The following is an 18,022-nucleotide window of genomic DNA, read 5'->3' as shown; positions in this document are numbered from 1 at the left end:
GCCTTTTCCACTTTCATTCTGTTAGGAGTGTATATAGAGGAGTTTTCTAAAGGTTTTGTGGCATGTTATATTGCACCAGATTGGATGCAAAAGATATGACATGCCTACTATCCTCTACTAAGCCAGACACTAAAGAGATTTACAAAGTTGTGAAGCATCTTAATAAATTATTTTACTATTTTGGAAGGGTTATTTTTCACAAAAAATTTTCAGTTGTAATATGTAATTGCTTTATTTTTATTTTTAAGTAAGTTAATAAGTACTTTAAATTTTTTCTCTGTTCTGATTTCTTTTTTTTTTTTTTAAAGATTTTATTTATTTATTTGAGAGAGAGAGAATGAGATAGAGAGAGCATGAGAGGGGGGAGGGTCAGAGGGAGAAGCAGACTCCCCGCTGAGCAGGGAGCCCGATGCGGGACTCGATCCCGGGACTCCAGGATCATGACCTGAGCCGAAGGCAGTTGCTTAACCAACTAAGCCACCCAGGTGCCCTGTTCTGGTTTCTTTTTTTTTAGATTTTATTTATTTAAGAGAGACCGAGAGCATGAGTGGTAGGGGGGGGCAGAGGGAGAGGGATAGGCAGACTCCCCACTGAGAGTGGAGCCTGACACAGGGCTCGATCCCAGGACCCTGAGATCATGAACTGAGCTGAAGCCAGACGCTTAACTGACTGAGCCACCCAGGTGCTCCAGTTCTAGTTTCCAATACATTAAATATTGATAAAGATGACTTACGTGAAGTAAACCTCTCTGGATTTTTTTTTTTTTAAAGATTTTATTTATTTGACAGAGACACAGCAAGAGAGGGAACACAAGCAGGGGGAGTGGGAGAGGGAGAAGCAGGCTTCCCGCTGAGCAGGGAGCCTGATGCAGGGCTCAATCCTAGGATTTTGGGACCATGATCTGAGCCGAAGGCAGACGCTTAACAACTGAGTCACCCAGGTGCCCCAACCTCTCTGGATTTAATCCTTATTATTTATTTATTTATTTTAAAAAATATTTTATTTATTTATTTGCCAGGAAGAGGGGGAGAGTACAGCAGGGGGAGCGACAGGCAGAGGGAAAAGCAGGCTCCCCGCTGAGCAAGGAGCCCGATGCAGGACTCGATCCCAGGACCCCGAGATCATGACCTGAGCTGAAGGCAGATGCCTAACCATCTGAGCCACCCAGGCGCCCCTTAATCCTTATTGATTTTAAGACTAGAAAGGCAGCCTTAGCACAGAACGTTTGAGAGGGGTTCATTCACCTCCTAAAACTGAGAATGAGGCTCATCTCTGGTTTGATATACATGACTATGTGTTACGTGGATATTTGAACAAACTTGAGGTATGTTTAAAAGGAAGAGGGTTAATTGCTGCTGGGCAGGTATTCCATATACTTCACTTAGCTCATGGAATAAGGTATGTGCCATTGAGTTAGGTAGTCAGGATACGTCAGTCTAAAGTAAAAGCTTTGGTACCTTTTGATTTTAAATTTATATTGATACTGATTCCATTAATTTTTTTACAAGACTTTTGGGTTCAATGTTAGATTCCACTTGTTTTGACATTAGATCCAAATACTTTCTTTTTTTTTTTTTTTAAAAAGATTTTATTTATTTATTTGACAGACACAGTGAGAGAGGGAACACAAGCAGGGGGAGTGGGAGAGGGAGAAGCAGGCTTCCCGCTGAGCAGGGAGCCCGATGTGGGGCTCGATCCCAGGACCCTGAGATCATGACCTGAGCCGAAGGCAGACGCTTAACGACTGAGCCACCCAGGCGCCCCCCAAATACTTTCTTTTATTCAGTCTTTGAATAGTACATTTAAATTTTAGGTAATAATATTAATTAACATTGATACATACTTAGATACTAAGTATTCTTTGTATTTTATTTTATTTTATTTTATTTATTTATTTTTTTAAAGATTTTATTTATTTATTTGACAGAGAGATAGCGAGAGCAGGAACACAGCAGGGGGAGTGGGAGAGGGAGAAGCAGGCTTCCCGCAGAGCAGGGAGCCCGATGCGGGGCTCGATCCCAGGACCCTGGGATCATGACCTGAGCCGAAGGCAGACGCTTAACGACTGAGCCACCCAGGCGCCCCTATTCTTTGTATTTTAAACTCAGATCATATGTGAAGCCTTAGAATATGTCCTGCTGCAGAATTGAATTTCACGGTTTGAGAATTTACCCCATTCCATTTTGTAATTACTAGAAATTTTCCATCATAAAATCAGTTTGTGGTCTGAGTATCTTGTACTAGAACATTTTAGCATTTTATATTCTCCTTTATCAGTCATCTCGAGGCTCTTTGGGTAACATTTAAGAGATATCCAATTGGGTGTATACTTTTTAACCATTGTATTTCAAACTTTAATAGGAATGTGTAATCACCTAAGGATCTTGTTAAAATATAGAATCTGATTCAGTAGTTATGGGTAGGACCTGAGATTTTGCATTTCTAACAGTGTCCCATGTGATTGATGCTTCTGCTGCTTGGGAAAAAAATGATTAGCAAGGCTCTAATTAACTCATAGGAGAAGGAGAAAGATCTGAATCCTGTTAATGTAGGCTGAATGTACCTGCTTTTTCTTCTTTTATTTCCTAAACAGGTATAGGTCAATGAATCTGATGTGGGGCTTCTGCAAGAAAGGGTGCCAAACAAGGGCAGATTTGGAAGATTCATAAATGAGTTGATAGCAGTAGCCTTTGGTCTTGCCATTAAATTTCCTTAGTGTTTTATTTTTTATACCATTGTTGGTGGACGTGTGGTCAATGTACGTTGGATTTATTCTTTACTCTGCACTTATTTCTGTGCCGGAGGAAATGAAAAATTTAATTGCATTGTGTGGTTTTATAACTTTTTTTTAATTTACTTGCAGGTATTGATCAATATGACAGAGATAGCATCATAAATGACTTTAAGAATGGGACCTGCAAACTTCTCGTAGCTACTTCTGTTGCTGCCCGAGGTCTAGATGTAAAACATCTGATTCTTGTAGTAAATTACAGCTGCCCCAACCATTATGAGGATTATGTGCACAGAGCAGGACGGACTGGAAGAGCAGGCAATAAAGTAAAAAGAATTTTTTAAAGTTGATTTCCATTATATTTAAAATATAGGTTTTTTTTTTTTTTAAGGATTTTAAGGAGTAGATAATAGGAGTTACGGGGACATTTTGAAAATGATCAATCCTCAGAGTATGGGGACTAGTTGATATTCATTTCTATATATAGTATTATTAAAATTATCAGATAACTAGCCATTGTGTTTAGGCAGATAGTGTTAATTGTTTATGTTCTCTTTTAGGGTTTTTTATTTTACCCTACCTAAAAATTTCTGTGTGTGTATATACATACATGCATATAGTTTGGGATCTTTCATTACTATTTTTTAGATTTTTAAAAATTTATTTATTTTATTCATTTGAGAGAGAGAGCACAAGCAGGGGGGAAGGTCAGAGGGAGAGGGAGAAGCAGACTCCCTGCTGAGCCGGGATCCTCTATCCTAGAGCCAGAGGCAGATGCTTAACCAGCTGAGCCACCCAGGCACCCCTTTCATTACTGTTTTTAAAATGTAGGATCATAAATATACTTCCCCAAAACTGTCACCCTTTTTTCTCATTACTTCCCTGTCCCACTCCATATGCTATGTATATTACTTGCTTTTTAAACTCACCTGTAGTCTGGTAAGTATGTAGTCTAAGTCATTCTTTTTGAAGGTAGCAGAATATTCTCTTGTTGGAAGCATTGATGATGATATATTTGATATTCCAACCCTGGACATTTCTACATTGTGAAGCAATATTAATAATAATAGGATATATTTATGTAGTACTTACTGAGTTCCAGACGCTGTTTTCAGTGCTTTTCACATACATAGTCTCACTTTATCCTCACAGTTTCCTTTTAAGGTAAATAATATTACCCCAGTTAATAGATGAGAAAAGCTAAGGCACATGGAAGTTAAGTTAGTTGCCTATGCCCAAGCTTGCATAGCTAATAAGTAGTGATGGCTCTTATTATTTTAACCTGAGTTATTCTATGGATTTGGGAAAGTGTGTAAAGGAGCATGTAGTAAAAATTGTAGCCTTTTTGGTCCACATACAGTCTCTGTCATTTGGGTTTGTGTGTGTGTGTGTACACAAACCTTAAAAAAGAAGTGTTACCATTCTTAAAGAGTTCATGGGCAGTACAAAAGCAGGCCACGGGTCAATTGTGGTAGTTAGATATACCTGGAATACTATATTAAGGCATGTTTTAAAATTTGTCACATTTCTCTGGTAGGGGCAGGGTAGTTGTAGAGATGACATTCTGATCGTGGTGTACTGTTCCTCTACTCCCAGCTTTAGCCTTTCTCTTGCTTGAACCAGAAAGCTCCTGGAGACATGTGAAACCTTAGGTTAACTTTATTTTTGTATATAAAAAATTTTTGTATATGTGTATGTATATATGTATGCATGTTGGGTATATGTGTATGTTGTGTATGTATACACATGTGTGTATATATACATGTGTACACACATATACGTATATAAAAAGATGAAGTCAGCTACATCATCTCCCTGGGGTTTTCTAAAGCCTAGGGTTTCACATGTCTCCAGGAGCTTTTTGTTTTCCTTAAGATTTAATTTATTTGTCAGAGGGAGCGAGAGCACAAGCAGGGGGAGCAGCAGGCAGAGGGAGAAGCAGGCTTCCCGCTGAGCAAGGAGCCTGATGCAGGACTCGATCCCAGGACCCTGGGATTGTGACTTGAGCTGAAGGCAGACGCTTAACCAACTGAGCCACCCAGGTGTCCCTCCAGGAGCTTTTTGGTTCAGGCAAGAGAAAGGTTAGAGTTGTACATACATGTATACATGCACATACATATACATATATGCACACACACCATAAATTGCTTTTTTTATCTTTTACTGGTCTTAAAAAACTATGTAAGGGAAAAATTATATGGAAAGCTAAATCCTAGAAAGTTAATATAAGTTAGTTGGGGTAGAGTGGTGCAGTAGGTAGTGTAGGAAGGGAATGCAAAAAAAAGGGGGAAAGATAAGGTGCTATATTAAAATCCATATATGTGACAATGCATTTGTGCATTTATCTAAAATCATATATTTCTATTTATACATGAAGAAATTAGAAATTTTCTGGTTTTGCTTATTTTTAAATATTAAACATAGATATTTCACTTTGAAGCATTAAAGAATTTAGTAGGACTCTTCTGTTTTTTTAAATTCTTCAGTAATGAAGTTAGTCTTAAGAGGATTTATTAGGTGGGTCAGATTTTATCTTGTGATCTGAGTAAGAGTCTTATTGTTAGTGCCTAATAGTTCCACTTTTTCATCATTCATTAGGGTTATGCGTATACTTTTATCACAGAAGATCAAGCTCGCTATGCCGGTGACATAATTAAAGCTCTTGAATTGTCAGGAACTGCGGTGCCTCCTGATCTGGAGAAACTTTGGAGTGATTTCAAAGATCAGCAGAAAGCTGTGAGTTTTTTTTTAACTCCCATTATTTTTATGCAGCTCATTATTGTGTTGTAAATCTTGAATATTTAATACTTGTAAACCTTGATAGGATTATTTTATCTCTTTAGAGAGGGGGGGAAAAGGAGTGAAAACAAAATCCTTTCTTTTGCTTCAACCCAGTATTATGTAGAGTTCTTTTTTTGTTGTTCATGTGCTAGGTGAAGTGTTTTTGTTACATTGGTATGCACTACTTTGAAAAATACTTAATTACTCCTAAGTTCCTGAACACTAACGTTTTTTAGTATGAAATTAACTTTTTTGTTTTTCCTTGAAAGGAAGGGAAAATAATTAAAAAGAGTAGTGGGTTCTCTGGTAAGGGATTCAAGTTTGATGAAACAGAACAAGCTTTGGCTAATGAGAGGAAGAAGTTGCAAAAAGCGGCTCTTGGTCTGCAAGATTCAGATGATGAGGATGCTGCAGTTGACGTAAGTGTCCTTTTTCTAAGCCTCATTCGTGTCAGTTGAAGCATTGTTGCTTTCGTCCTGGAGGTCTTACCATTTGCTTGTTGAGATAGCCAGTTATCGCAAACCTTTTTGATGTGTGCACTTCCCAAACCTCTCTCTCTCTCTCCCTCTCCCTCTCTCTGTCTCTCTGTATAGTCTCATAATGTCCTACCCATATATATGTATTTTCATAAAAATGAGGCCATACTGCTTTATAAACCTTTACAACAACAGTCTTAGGTTGAAATCTTCTCGTTTTAGTAAATTGATTCTTACATTCTTTTTTTAATGAATTTTTTAAAGATTTATTTATTTTGAGAGAGAGAACGTGCACGAGTGGAGGGAGGGGTAGGAGAGAATCTCCTGCAGACTCCCTGCTGAGCACAGAGCCCTACCAGGGCTTAATCCCATGACCTTGAGATCATGACCTGAGCCGAAATCAAGAGTAGGATGCTGAACTGACTGCGCCACCCAGGCACCCCTCATTCTTACAGTATTCTTACTGGTTACATAATATTTCATTATATGGATATTCCACAGTTTAATTAATCAAACCCTAATTTTGAATATGTGGGTTGTTTCTATATATTCATATTTGGAATATATTATCATAAACTGTATTTTACTGCTTATCCTTGTGCATTTAATTTTGCACATTCATCAGATTAAGTTTTGAGGTTGAGTAGCGTAAATAGAATTGCTAGGCCAAAAGGGTTATCTAATTTGGTTCTGAAACATTGTCAGATTGTCCTCCTGCAAAGTGAATACTAGTCTGCATCCCCTGTAGTGGTATGAAGAGTACCTGGCTCCCCATGTCTTTAATAATATTAGTACTAATATTTTTATTGTGTTAAACTTAATCATTACAGAATATCGTCATTAACAATAGTCAGCGGGGCACCTGGGTGGCTCAGTTGGTAGAGCATGCAACTCTTGATCTTGAGGTAGTGAGTGTAAGCTCCACCCACATTGGGTGTAGTAGAGTTTCCTTAAAAAACAAAAACAATAATAGCACTTTTGAGTGTTACTGAGTGCCATGCATTGTGTCAGATGCTTTACAGGGATTACTTCATTTACTTCTGCACATTATCCAGATAAGGTAGATACTCAATAGTATTCCCATTTTATAATTGAAGAGACTGAGATTTAGAAAGAAATAATCTTTTCAGATTTACATAGCAATTAATGGGATGAACTGGGCCCTGTACCCATTCCATTCTTACTTCAGAGCTCATGGTCTTAGCTAATGGCGTTATTTGTGACCCAGTGAAGAGGGACACTGAGGACTCAGCAAATTCAGGGTTTCACAGAGTATCCTTTGGAGCCCAAAGAAGCTTGAGCTTTAGAAGAGCATGTTTTCATTATAAAATAATTTTGGAAAGTCTCCCTAGTGTATACTACTAGTAGTGGTATTAGCGTATCAAAGGATGTGTAAAATCCTCAATTCAAGAAGCGTGTTTAACTTTAACTCAGAAATCCTCTGACACATTTGGTCATTGATTATAGAAGGTGTTTTTTTAATATATATATATATAATATTATACATACATTATACTGTATTGAACCTGAGCTTAGGACATAATTTTAGAATCAGGAATTCAATCTGATCTTGTCGTTTGAGGAATTTGAAGCCCAGAAAAAGTATTTGGCCCACAACCACATTGGCTGTTAAGCACAGACAGCACCAGACCCCAGATCTCTCATTAACCCTATACCATTTCTTTCTAATATACCATACTGGCTTAAAATTTAATTAAGTCAGTGTTTTAGTTATTGGTTATGGTGTAACAAATCAGTCAAAATGTTGTAGGTTAAAACAACAAACATTTATTATCTCACATTTCCTTTGGGGTAGGAAATCAGGAGCAGTTTAGCTTGTAGTTCTGACTTAGGGTCTCATTGAGGTTGCAGTAAAGCTGTTGTCCTAGGGCATGGCCTTCTGAAGCCTTGACTGATACAGGATCATATTCTTTCGAGATGGCTCACTCACTGTGCTTTTGTCAGGATACCTCTTTTCTTTTTTTTTTTTTTTTTAAGATTTTATTTATTTATTCATGAGAGACAGAGAGAGAGAGAGAGGCAGAGGGAGAAGCAGGCTCCCAAGGAGCAGGGAGCCCGATGCGGGACTCGATCCCAGGACCCTGAGATCATGACCTGAGCTGAAGTCAGACGCTTAACCATCTGAGCCACCCAGGCGCCCAGGATACCTCTTTTCTTTCCTCTGCCTGTGTGTCCTTATAACATGGCAGTTGGCTTCTCCCAAAGTGAGTGAGCTGAAGGAGTGGGCAAAGAGGAAGCCTTAAGGCCTTTTATGACTAATGTCTAAAGACACACACTGGCACTACTACTTTATTCTGTTCTTAGAAATATGTCATTAAGTCCAGCCCACACTCAAGGAGAGGCTCCACCTTTTGAAGGGGAAGAATATTAAAGAATTTATGGCCTTGCTTTGAAACCACATCAGTTTTGTTTTCTCTTTAGGGAGATAGGGGCAGAGGGAGAGGGAGAGAGAGAATCTTAAGCAGGATACACACCCAGCGCCGAGCCCAACTGAGTGCTCGATCTTACAACCCTGAGATCATGACCTGAGGAGAAATCAAGAGTCATATGCTTTAGGGGAGCCTGGGTGGCCCAGTCAATTGGGCGGCTGCCTTTGGCTTAGGTCATGATCCTGGAGTCCGGGGATCGAGCCCCATGTCAGGCTCCCTGCTCAGTGGGGAGCCTGCCTCTCCCTCTCCCTCTGCCTGCCACTCCCCCCTGCTTGTGCTCGATCTGTCTCTCATTCACTCTCTCTCAAAAATAATTAAAAAAAAAAGAGTCATATGCTTTAACCAGCTGAGCCACCCAGGCCCCCCAAAAAACCACCTCAGTTTTTTTGTTACTTTGAACATTATTTTGAATCTCATTGTATGAAATACATCGGTTCTTTCTCTGGTTAATTTTTTTTTTTTTTTTAAGATTATTTATTTGAGACAGTGCGCATGAGTGGGGAGGAGGGCAGAAGGAGAGGGAGAGAGAGAATCTTAAACAGAATCAGCGCTGAGCGGAGCTCTATGCGGGACTTGATCTCACAGCCCTGAGATCATGACCTGAGCTGAAATCAAGATTCAGACACTTTAACTGACTGAGCCACCGGGTGCCCCACCTAATTAATTTTTAAAACCCTACACAAGTTCTTCTCTGCATTTGAGTTTTAGCAGATAAGGCCTTATTAGCCTAATTTAAGTATATAAAGGGGTTTGTATCTCTTTAGTTGGCATTGTCAGTAGTCATTGTTGGGCAGAAGGCATCTTTAAAAGGAAATGCAAATAGCCTATGAGGTAGATGTGTCCAGCCTTAGAATGACACAATTGCAGCTGGACTCATATGGCTCCTGGAAGAGCTGAGGCATTCACCCTTTGTTCTTGCTTTGATGGGGAAAACAACCTTACTGTTTTTCCTTTTTTGGTTCAAAGGAATAAAACAATAAAGCCTTCTTTTCTGATTCTGTTACCCAATTTTTTTTTAAAAGATTTTATTTATTTGGGAGAGAGAGAGAGAACATGAGTGGGGAGGGGCAGAGGGAGAGGGAGAAGCCGACTCTCCACTAAGCAGGGAGCCCGATACGGGACTCGATCCCAGGACCCTGAGATCATGACCTGAGCTGAAGGCAGACGCTTAACCAACTAAGCCACCCAGGTGCCCTTCTGTTACCCAGTTTTTAAGGCAAACCCATTTACACTTTAGAAGCTGGGAAGGATTTGGGGATTCCCATCATAGGAACATGTACCATTCCCCATGAGAACTGTTGACTGTATTTTTAGTGGCCTACTGGCCTTGAGTTATACTGCCCTTTTTTCCAGCCTTTTTCATTGCAGTTTAATTTAGCCGCAAGTCATACTTATATCTCAGCTGCATCATGTTGGGTGCTCTGTCTTGACAGCACATGTTCCTCAGTTGCTAAACTGGGATGTATTTTCTGGACCACTTAGGAGTGTGCTCACTTGGTTCATGTGGCATTGTATCTCTGTTTTCTTTCTCTTTCTCTTTTTCTTTTCTTTCTTTTTCCTGCCATAGGTAACTGATTTTTAAAAATGTGCCACCCTCAACAAATAGCTGGTCTATTTTCCTATTGATCTGTGTGGTTGAATTAACATAAATATAAGTGTCTAATTCTAGCCATTTGATAGAAATAGTCTTTGTTAGTTTCTGTGGATATATCTGAATTGGTATTTTTAATCCAATTTTTATTAATCTTTCTTTTTCTTATTTAGATTGATGAACAAATTGAAAGTATGTTTAATTCAAAGAAGAGAGTTAAAGATATGGCTGCTCCTGGAACATCTAGTGTTCCTGCTCCAACTGCAGGAAATGCTGAGAAATTAGAAATTGCTAAGAGATTGGCTCTTAGAATCAATGCTCAGAAGAATTTGGGAATTGAGTCTCAGGTATTAAGTAATTTGTTCCAAGTTTTAGTCATTACTTTTTATGTCAGCACAAGGGAACAGGTTGTTCTAGACATTGAGTTAGTGGGAATTTAACATTAATCTGAATACAGAATTCTTCAATTACTGCATTTGGATAATTCCTCTTATATGGTTGACTGAAATCTTAATGCCTGTTTTGGAACTCCTAACTGAAGCATGTTAGCTGTTGATAGTTTTTTTTTTTTTTTTTAAGATTTTATTTATTTATTTGACAGAGAGATAGAGCACAAGTAGGCAGAGCAGCAGGCAGAGGCAGAGGGAGAAGCAGACTCCCCGCTGAGCAGGGAGCCCTGATGTGGGGCTCGATCCCAGGACCCTGGGATCATGACCTGAGCCGAAGGCAGACGCTTAACTGACTGAGCCACCCAGGCGGCCCTGGCTTTTTCTTTTTTGATCTGCTTTTATTAGGCACACAAGCAATTCCTTGGAAGTATAATACCTGGTTACATAACTCAAACTAACATGGGCTTAAACAGTGTAAAATGTGTTAAATATTTCACATGCCATCTTTCTCTTGAGAGCTCTTTCATTAACTTAATTTTTAAGAAATTATCAACTTAATTTTTAACTAAGAGTAAACTTTCATAGCATTCCCAAAGAATAGTTTGTTTATTTTACAGTGTTTTGAGGATTTTGAGAGTTTGTGGATCTGTGGAGCCCTGTGTCCAGTAGATGGATAGCTTTAGGATTGTAACACCCAAGCTGGAAAGACCAAGCCAGACGCTAGTGGACTGACTCAGTGAGGCAGCCACAATCAAGGCTTAGAGGCTCAGGTTTCTGTTTTTGTTTAGCCAGTGAGGATCACTTCTCTGCTGCTTGGCTACGATCAGGTGTTTAGCCAGTGAGTTACCATGAAGTGTCTGCTATACTCGGGCCTTACTTCCTCTGAAAACAGGGATTATAGGGCCTAATCTAATATTCTCTGGGATTATTATTGCTAATAACTCTTTATAAGTGAAATCAAATAGCCACGCCGTCTCATTGTTAGAAAAGCTTGAGGTTTGAGTCATGTATTAACTACAGAATTCTGTCCACATTAGGCACATAGTAAAATTAAGTTCAAATTAAAAAGGTTTAAGTACAAAATAAAGTAACAGGGTAAGTTAATTTACTGTACATTGGCTTGGGCTATGAGGGGAGGAGAGCTCAGTGGTGGTAGTGGACAAAGATTCTAATTTAGAGGAAATTCTTAGGAGTCACAAAGTTATATAAATGATTTTAGAAGTATTTCACTATGTTTGATATCAAGAGTTACCTAATTCTCTATGATCCAGTAGAATTTTTAATAATAGAGTTGAATGTTCTTTATTTTTCTCATCAAAGTAAGGGAGATAGATATATTAAACTATTAATATGTACTGCTAAATTGCACCTGAGTAGGACTCTGCATTAGAAAGATGCTTCTAGTTGGTGGCTTTGCAGAATAATTTGTGGTAGGATCCCTGATCCTGTCTCTGCCCTCATTTGAGATTTGACTGTAGGTCTTCTTAACTACAGGATGTGATGCAACAGGCCACCAATGCAATTCTCAGAGGTGGCACCATTCTGGCTCCCACTGTGTCTGCCAAAACCATTGCAGAGCAACTTGCTGAAAAGATCAATGCCAAGCTCAATTATGTGCCTTTGGAGAAACAAGAAGAAGAGAGACAGGATGGTGGACAGAATGAATCTTTTAAGAGATATGAGGAAGAATTAGAGATCAATGACTTCCCACAGGCAAGTAACAGTTTTAAACCTTTTTGAATCATGGAGTAAAAACTCTTGCTTCTTTAGGAGCAAAAATAATTTCTTTAAAACCCATGAACATTTTAATAGCTACCTCACTTTTTATTTAGATGAGGGAGACAACAATAGAAATTTTATATTTATGAATATATTCTAGTTATATTAGGATCTAAATGATTTTATGTGAAGGTGTCAGTTATATTCTTAATATTGAACATAATATTATTTAACCAGCCTATTCTTTGTCAGTACACCAGGTTCTTGTCCTGTTGTGAAGTGATTTTTTCCCCCCACCCTTTCTTCCATAGACTGCTAGGTGGAAAGTTACCTCTAAGGAAGCTCTGCAGAGAATCAGTGAATATTCCGAAGCTGCAATTACAATCAGAGGAACATATTTCCCACCTGGCAAAGAACCTAAGGAAGGAGAGCGGAAAATTTACTTGGCAATTGAAAGTATGTATTGTTGGTTCTGTTGCAGTCTTGAGTTAGGTAAGTTGATAGAGATGTAACAGACATGGAGAGAATATAAGGTCAGTTCTAAAGAGGATAAAAATAAGGAACATGTATAAGAAAAAAAGAGTTTCATATATCATTTAAGGTCTTTATTTAGAAATTCAGTACGTATAGAAAGGTGAATGATCTGTTTATGGAACTCTTTTAGTCTTGACTATTCAAATGAGAAAATCACTCTAAAAGAAAACATGTATTTTAAGGACTGATGTGTAAAAAGTAGAATATTCTGGCCAAAGTTTAGGTTAGAAAGTAAATCAGTATATTAGTTCACTTAATGAATGTTTATCCAAGCAAGTATTCCCTGTGAAATTATGCCCATAAAAGTTCATGCATATCTTTAAAAAAAACTAGTAGAAGTGGACATATAATACCATAACACAAAGTATATAAGTAAGGTATAATATAGAGTGATCAGATTTGGGCTTTTTTGTGTTTTGTTTTGTTTTTGGATTTTAATTTATTCGAGAGATTGTGTGTGTGTCTGTGTTTGTATGTGTGAGAGAGAGTGCACGGGAGCAGGGAGGGTGGCAGAGGGAGAGTATAAGGGAGAAAATCTCAAGCAGACTCCTTGCTGAGCGTGGACTCTGACGCAGGGTTAGATTTCATGACCCTGAGATCATGATCTGAACCTAAACTAAGAGTTGGACGCTGAACTGAGTGAGCCTCCCAGGCCACCCCAGTCAGATTTGCTTTTTAACTTTATTTCACACATTCATGAATGAGTTCAAAAGAGTTTCCATTTTTATTTTTCCCCTAATGTATTATTCCACTGTAGAGTAGGACAACTTGCCTCCCTTCATTTAAATTTAATCTGAATATCTTTGTAATAGACTTACAAGTGTAGACCAGCCAGATCCACTTCATCTATTTAATGAACTAAGTATTTGTTGCATACTGGTTTTGGAGCTGTGGAGAGGTTGATTCTGTGTGTTCTGTAAGCTCAGAGTCTACATACAAAGTGTTTTAAATGGCTTTGATGGCTCCAGAGGAGCCTCTCTCACATCACGTATTATCTTGGGCACTAGCCTACTTTGAGGCCAACACATCACTTCTGACAAAGAAGCCTTACCTCATCCCTCTTCACTCTGTAGCTTACCTGTTTTTCTTCACAGTACTCATCGCAGGAATTGTAATATATTTTTACTTGTCTGTGTCCCTCCCCTACTAGAGTTCTGTGGGTGTGGTGACTTTATCATCTGCTCTATTCTCAGAGCAGATGGTAAACACTTGATAAATTTTCTGAGTAATGCATCTGATTAAGCCCTATAGTCACTTGTCTTCAGGATACGAAGTATTACTTGACAGGCATGTCCTCTATTTGATCTCTTTAAAGCTGCACTGTCCAAGAGAACGCTCTGTGATGGCTGTGGACCACTCAGAATATGGCCAGTGTGACTGACATTTGTAAATTTTATTTAATTTTTGTAAAGGAATTCATATTTGATTTTTTATTTTTTTTTAAGTAATCTCTACACCCATTGTGGGGCTCAAACTCATGACAATGAGATCAAGAGTTGCATGCTCTACTGACTGAGCCAGTCAGGCACCCCAATTTTTATTAATTTAAATTTAAATAGCCACATACATGGCTGGTGGCTACTGTAATGGTTAGCTTTTCTCTAAAGTTTATTGTTGGAAAGATCATTAGAAGGTATTTAGATCCATTGAAAGTATATTGTAAATAAGGTTTGTTGCTGTTATTGACAGTGTTAGTTCTTGTTACATTTTGGCATTTCTTTGATTCTGTGAAGACTTTATAATTTTAGGTAAGTTCTTTACTGAATATAATCTACAGATGATTTGCTTACATATTAGGATTTGATTCTTTCCTGGCCAAAACAAGGAATCCCACAAACATGACTAAAAGTTAATTAGTGCTGTGCCTGTTTAGTCACTTTCCTTTGAATTGGTAACCTCAGTTGTTTTTGTGTGGCATCTTAGCATGAAGACACAAGAAGAGAAACACATGTTGTGTGTATCCCGTCTACCCCTAAGTAGAAATCATTTCCTGGCTAAAAGTGCGAGATAGGGTCAGAGTAAGTTAAAGCACTGAAAAGTGCTGTTGCCAAGGTTATGCTGTTTTGTTTTGTTTTTTTCCCTTAGTAAGTATTTGCCTGGTGCTATAACCTTTTGATTAGTTTCCAGATTTCTGATACAGTTGATTTCAGGTTTTTGCAAATTTATTCACTTTTTGTCCAAGGACAGGATTTTGGAGTTCCAGGCTCTGCCATTTTTACTGATGCACTGTCACTATTGGACTTTTTAAAGTTAATGATGAATTGTGGCAATGGGGAAACTCAAATGCAGCCTTTATATGTTCCATGTTATTGCCATTCTGCCATTATTTCATGCATATTTTAAAATGCATGAATATTTAAGATTCATGCATGTTTTAAAATGGTGTACAAAGGATGTAGAGCTAGAACTAAACAAATTGCATGTGTTTTTTTTGTGTGTGTGTGATTGTGACTTTTATTAAGTCAGGTATTTAAATGCATCCTTTTATGTGTCCTGAAAGACTTTTGTTCTACCAGTGACTGTGTGTTTCTAAATCATGTGATACTCTTCCTTACTGTGTAGTAAAATGAGGGTTGCCGGCACCTAGTTCTTCAAGGAGAGAAAATTACACTGACATCTTTCTGCACTTGGAACTGGACAGGTCTCCCCTACTCCAGTGTTCTTTAGGCCATACAGGATGGAGACACAGTGTCTTCCAGTGGAATCTGATGATAAAACCCTTGGTATACATGTAATCAGCCTTTTATTTTCAGCTTGAATATCATGGGTGTCATTTAAGCAAAACCAATACTTTTAATTGCCTGCCTTATAAAGACATAAATCAGATACAATTGATTGCTTTGAGAAAGGATCCTCTATGTAATTCTTGAATTTAAAGGTACTTATGTTTAGTATAGTATAATATATCAAGGTTCATCTTACATAGAACTTTATCAGAACATATCTCCTCTACTGCCAAGTGAAGTGAGAAGCCCACAGCTTCTGCTTTACTTTTCCATCCACTTAGAATGCTTCTGGTCATTTCTCTCCACTGTCAACTTGTACTTAGGAAATAACGTCTAGTTTTTATAATCTAAACCAGCTTTTTTCCTCCTATGTTGTAAGATAATCTTGTCAAAAATGAATCTTTAGAATTCTAGAGCCATAGTGATGGTTAAGAACTGGAGATTAGTAATTAAAGTGATCCAGAGCTTTGAGATTTTCATAGATGATTAGTTTTTTAAAGGATTTTTTAGTTTTTGAAACGTCAACCAGATCAACTGAACTCTAATAGGATGAAAACAGGTGTTGGAAGGAGCCTATTGTCATCTGTTTCTAGTTCTGTAATTGGAGGGACCCTACTGCCTGGCTCCTTGGAGGCTCTCTGTGGCTCAGCAGTTTCAGGCCTCCCACCAGGCAGCGGGAAGGAGAACAGGAAGGACTTATGTGCCTAGCCATCCTATATAATTAATAGCCTGTTTTGTGACCCTCTCTTTTTACTAGTGGAGAATCCCTTAAAAGCAGCCAGAGTTGTTTTAGGACCAATGAAAAAGGAAATGCCTCTTTTCCATGGCAGCTTATAAACATATGTAACCTATTACCTAAAGAAGCTTTATAAGTCAAAACTTTAAACTGGTCCAAATGGTCAGGCTCTAACTAAAGTAGGAAAATTACTCTTCTACTTGGATTTAGGTGAGAGTGTCATTTTCTTTTTTTAAGAACAGCACAGGATATCAACAAGCTTCACACCAACTCATGCCAAGTAGTATATTTTTCTCCTGAATTTCATTTTGGTTGTAATTTTTAGTCTGGCTTCTCTCTTGATTCTACCCTTTTGTTTACTTTCATCCACCTCTCTTCTCTTCCAGCACCCACAGCTTTAAAATGTGTGGTTGCTGGCTGGTGGAGATGTAGGATTTAAATTAGATATGTTGCTACTTCACAGCCATACTCCTATTGTTAAACTGTTTCTTCTTCCTCCTCGCCTTGCTCTTTCTCCTCTCTTCTTCCTTTTCCTTCATCTCCTTCCCTTCCTCCCCTCTTCCTTTCCTTTGCTCCTTCTGGAATCAGAAAAGGTTATTCATGTCTAATAAGGGGAATTCTTGTGGCTTGTTTTCCTCATTTCATTTTCTTACATAGAATGATAAATACATAGTTTTATATATTGCATCCCTGGTTCTCATATTGTTTAACATTTCACTCCTAGTTCTTAATTTCTAGTCTATTGGTCCAGCTCTTCCATTTTTATCAGTGTGCATTGTGCTACCTATCTACTTTTTTTTTTAATTTTTATTTTATTGTTTGTTTATTTGGGGTTTTTTTGAGAAAGAGAAAGAGGGGAGTGGTGGGGCAGAGGGAGAGAGAGAATCTTAAGCAGGCTCCACGCCCAGTGCAGAACTCAGCATGGGCCTTGATCTCAAGACTGTCAGATCATGACCTGAGCCGAAATCAAGAGTCAGATGCTTAATCGACTGAGCCACCCAGCCGCCCCCCCCCTTTTTAACTTTTATTTGTTTATTTTTATTATTTTTTTGGTGTATGCTACCTATCTAGACTTACCTGCTCCTAGCATTGTCCCTTGGCTTCAGATCCCTCCACACTACCCTTCATGGCTCTCTCATCTCCATGTCTCCTTTACTTCTGGTCCATATTTCCATTGACCTTACTGACATTTCCAACTGGATGTCACATGAGCTCTTCAACTACAGCCATCTCAGAATTGAATTTCATCTACCATGATGACTGCTGATAATACCTGTTTTTCCTCTTAGTTTTTTTGCTTCTCAACTCTTAGCCACTTAAATCTGCCTGGAGAACTGAGGGAGAGGTTTTTGTAAGGAATGGTATTTAGAAGTCATTTTGATAGACTACTTCCTACCTTCTCATTCTGTTGTAATATCTTTACAACTATATGAATGAATGTCTCCAGACTGCCTCATCCTCTAGGCTATCTTGCTGTGTTCTTTTACACTCTTTTCCAACCACACTCTACTTATCTTACTCTTCAGTAATCATGCCTTTTTTTTCCTTGTTTTTTTTCCCCTATATTATTTATTTAAGAAAGAGAGCATGAGCAGGGAGGGAGAAAGAGAGGGAGAAGCAGGTTTCCCACTGAGCAGGGAGCCTGGTGGGGGACTCGATCCCAGGATCCTGGGATCATGACCTGAGCCGAAGGCAGACACTTAACCAACTGAGCCACCCAGGCACCCCTAAGCATGCCTTTCTTAATCTGTACCATTGCACATGGGATTCCCTTCACAAAATTTTCCATGGCATCACTTCTCCTTCAACTTGGGTAGTCCTCCACCTTAGGGAATATAAGTGTCCAATAAATATTTGTTAAATAAATGAACCAAGGAGTTTATATTTCT

The 18,022-nt window shown here is 38.4% G+C and overlaps 1 protein-coding gene across 2 annotated transcripts in view; it reads left to right on the top strand.

The window, feature by feature from the left end:
* DDX46 (DEAD-box helicase 46) overlaps nt 1-18,022 on the top strand; it is a 72,934-nt gene that overhangs the window by 50,112 nt on the left and 4,800 nt on the right. Inside the window, exons 16-21 of one of the 2 annotated variants that reach the window (XM_032425176.1) lie at nt 2,864-3,057; nt 5,330-5,467; nt 5,782-5,931; nt 10,203-10,376; nt 11,913-12,131; nt 12,449-12,593. In XM_032425176.1, the coding sequence (XP_032281067.1) occupies nt 2,864-3,057; nt 5,330-5,467; nt 5,782-5,931; nt 10,203-10,376; nt 11,913-12,131; nt 12,449-12,593 (1,020 nt within the window). Of the gene's footprint in view, nt 1-2,863; nt 3,058-5,329; nt 5,468-5,781; nt 5,932-10,202; nt 10,380-11,912; nt 12,132-12,448; nt 12,594-18,022 lie in introns of both variants that reach the window. The other variant, XM_032425175.1, reaches the window with a different exon arrangement.

The sequence above is a fragment of the Phoca vitulina genome, unplaced genomic scaffold, assembly GCF_004348235.1.
Source record: "Phoca vitulina isolate PV1807 unplaced genomic scaffold, GSC_HSeal_1.0 scaffold32, whole genome shotgun sequence".
Taxonomy (NCBI): domain Eukaryota; kingdom Metazoa; phylum Chordata; class Mammalia; order Carnivora; family Phocidae; genus Phoca; species Phoca vitulina.
The sequence above is the reverse complement of the archived record's forward strand: the minus strand, read 5'-3'. Positions and strand labels throughout refer to the sequence as shown.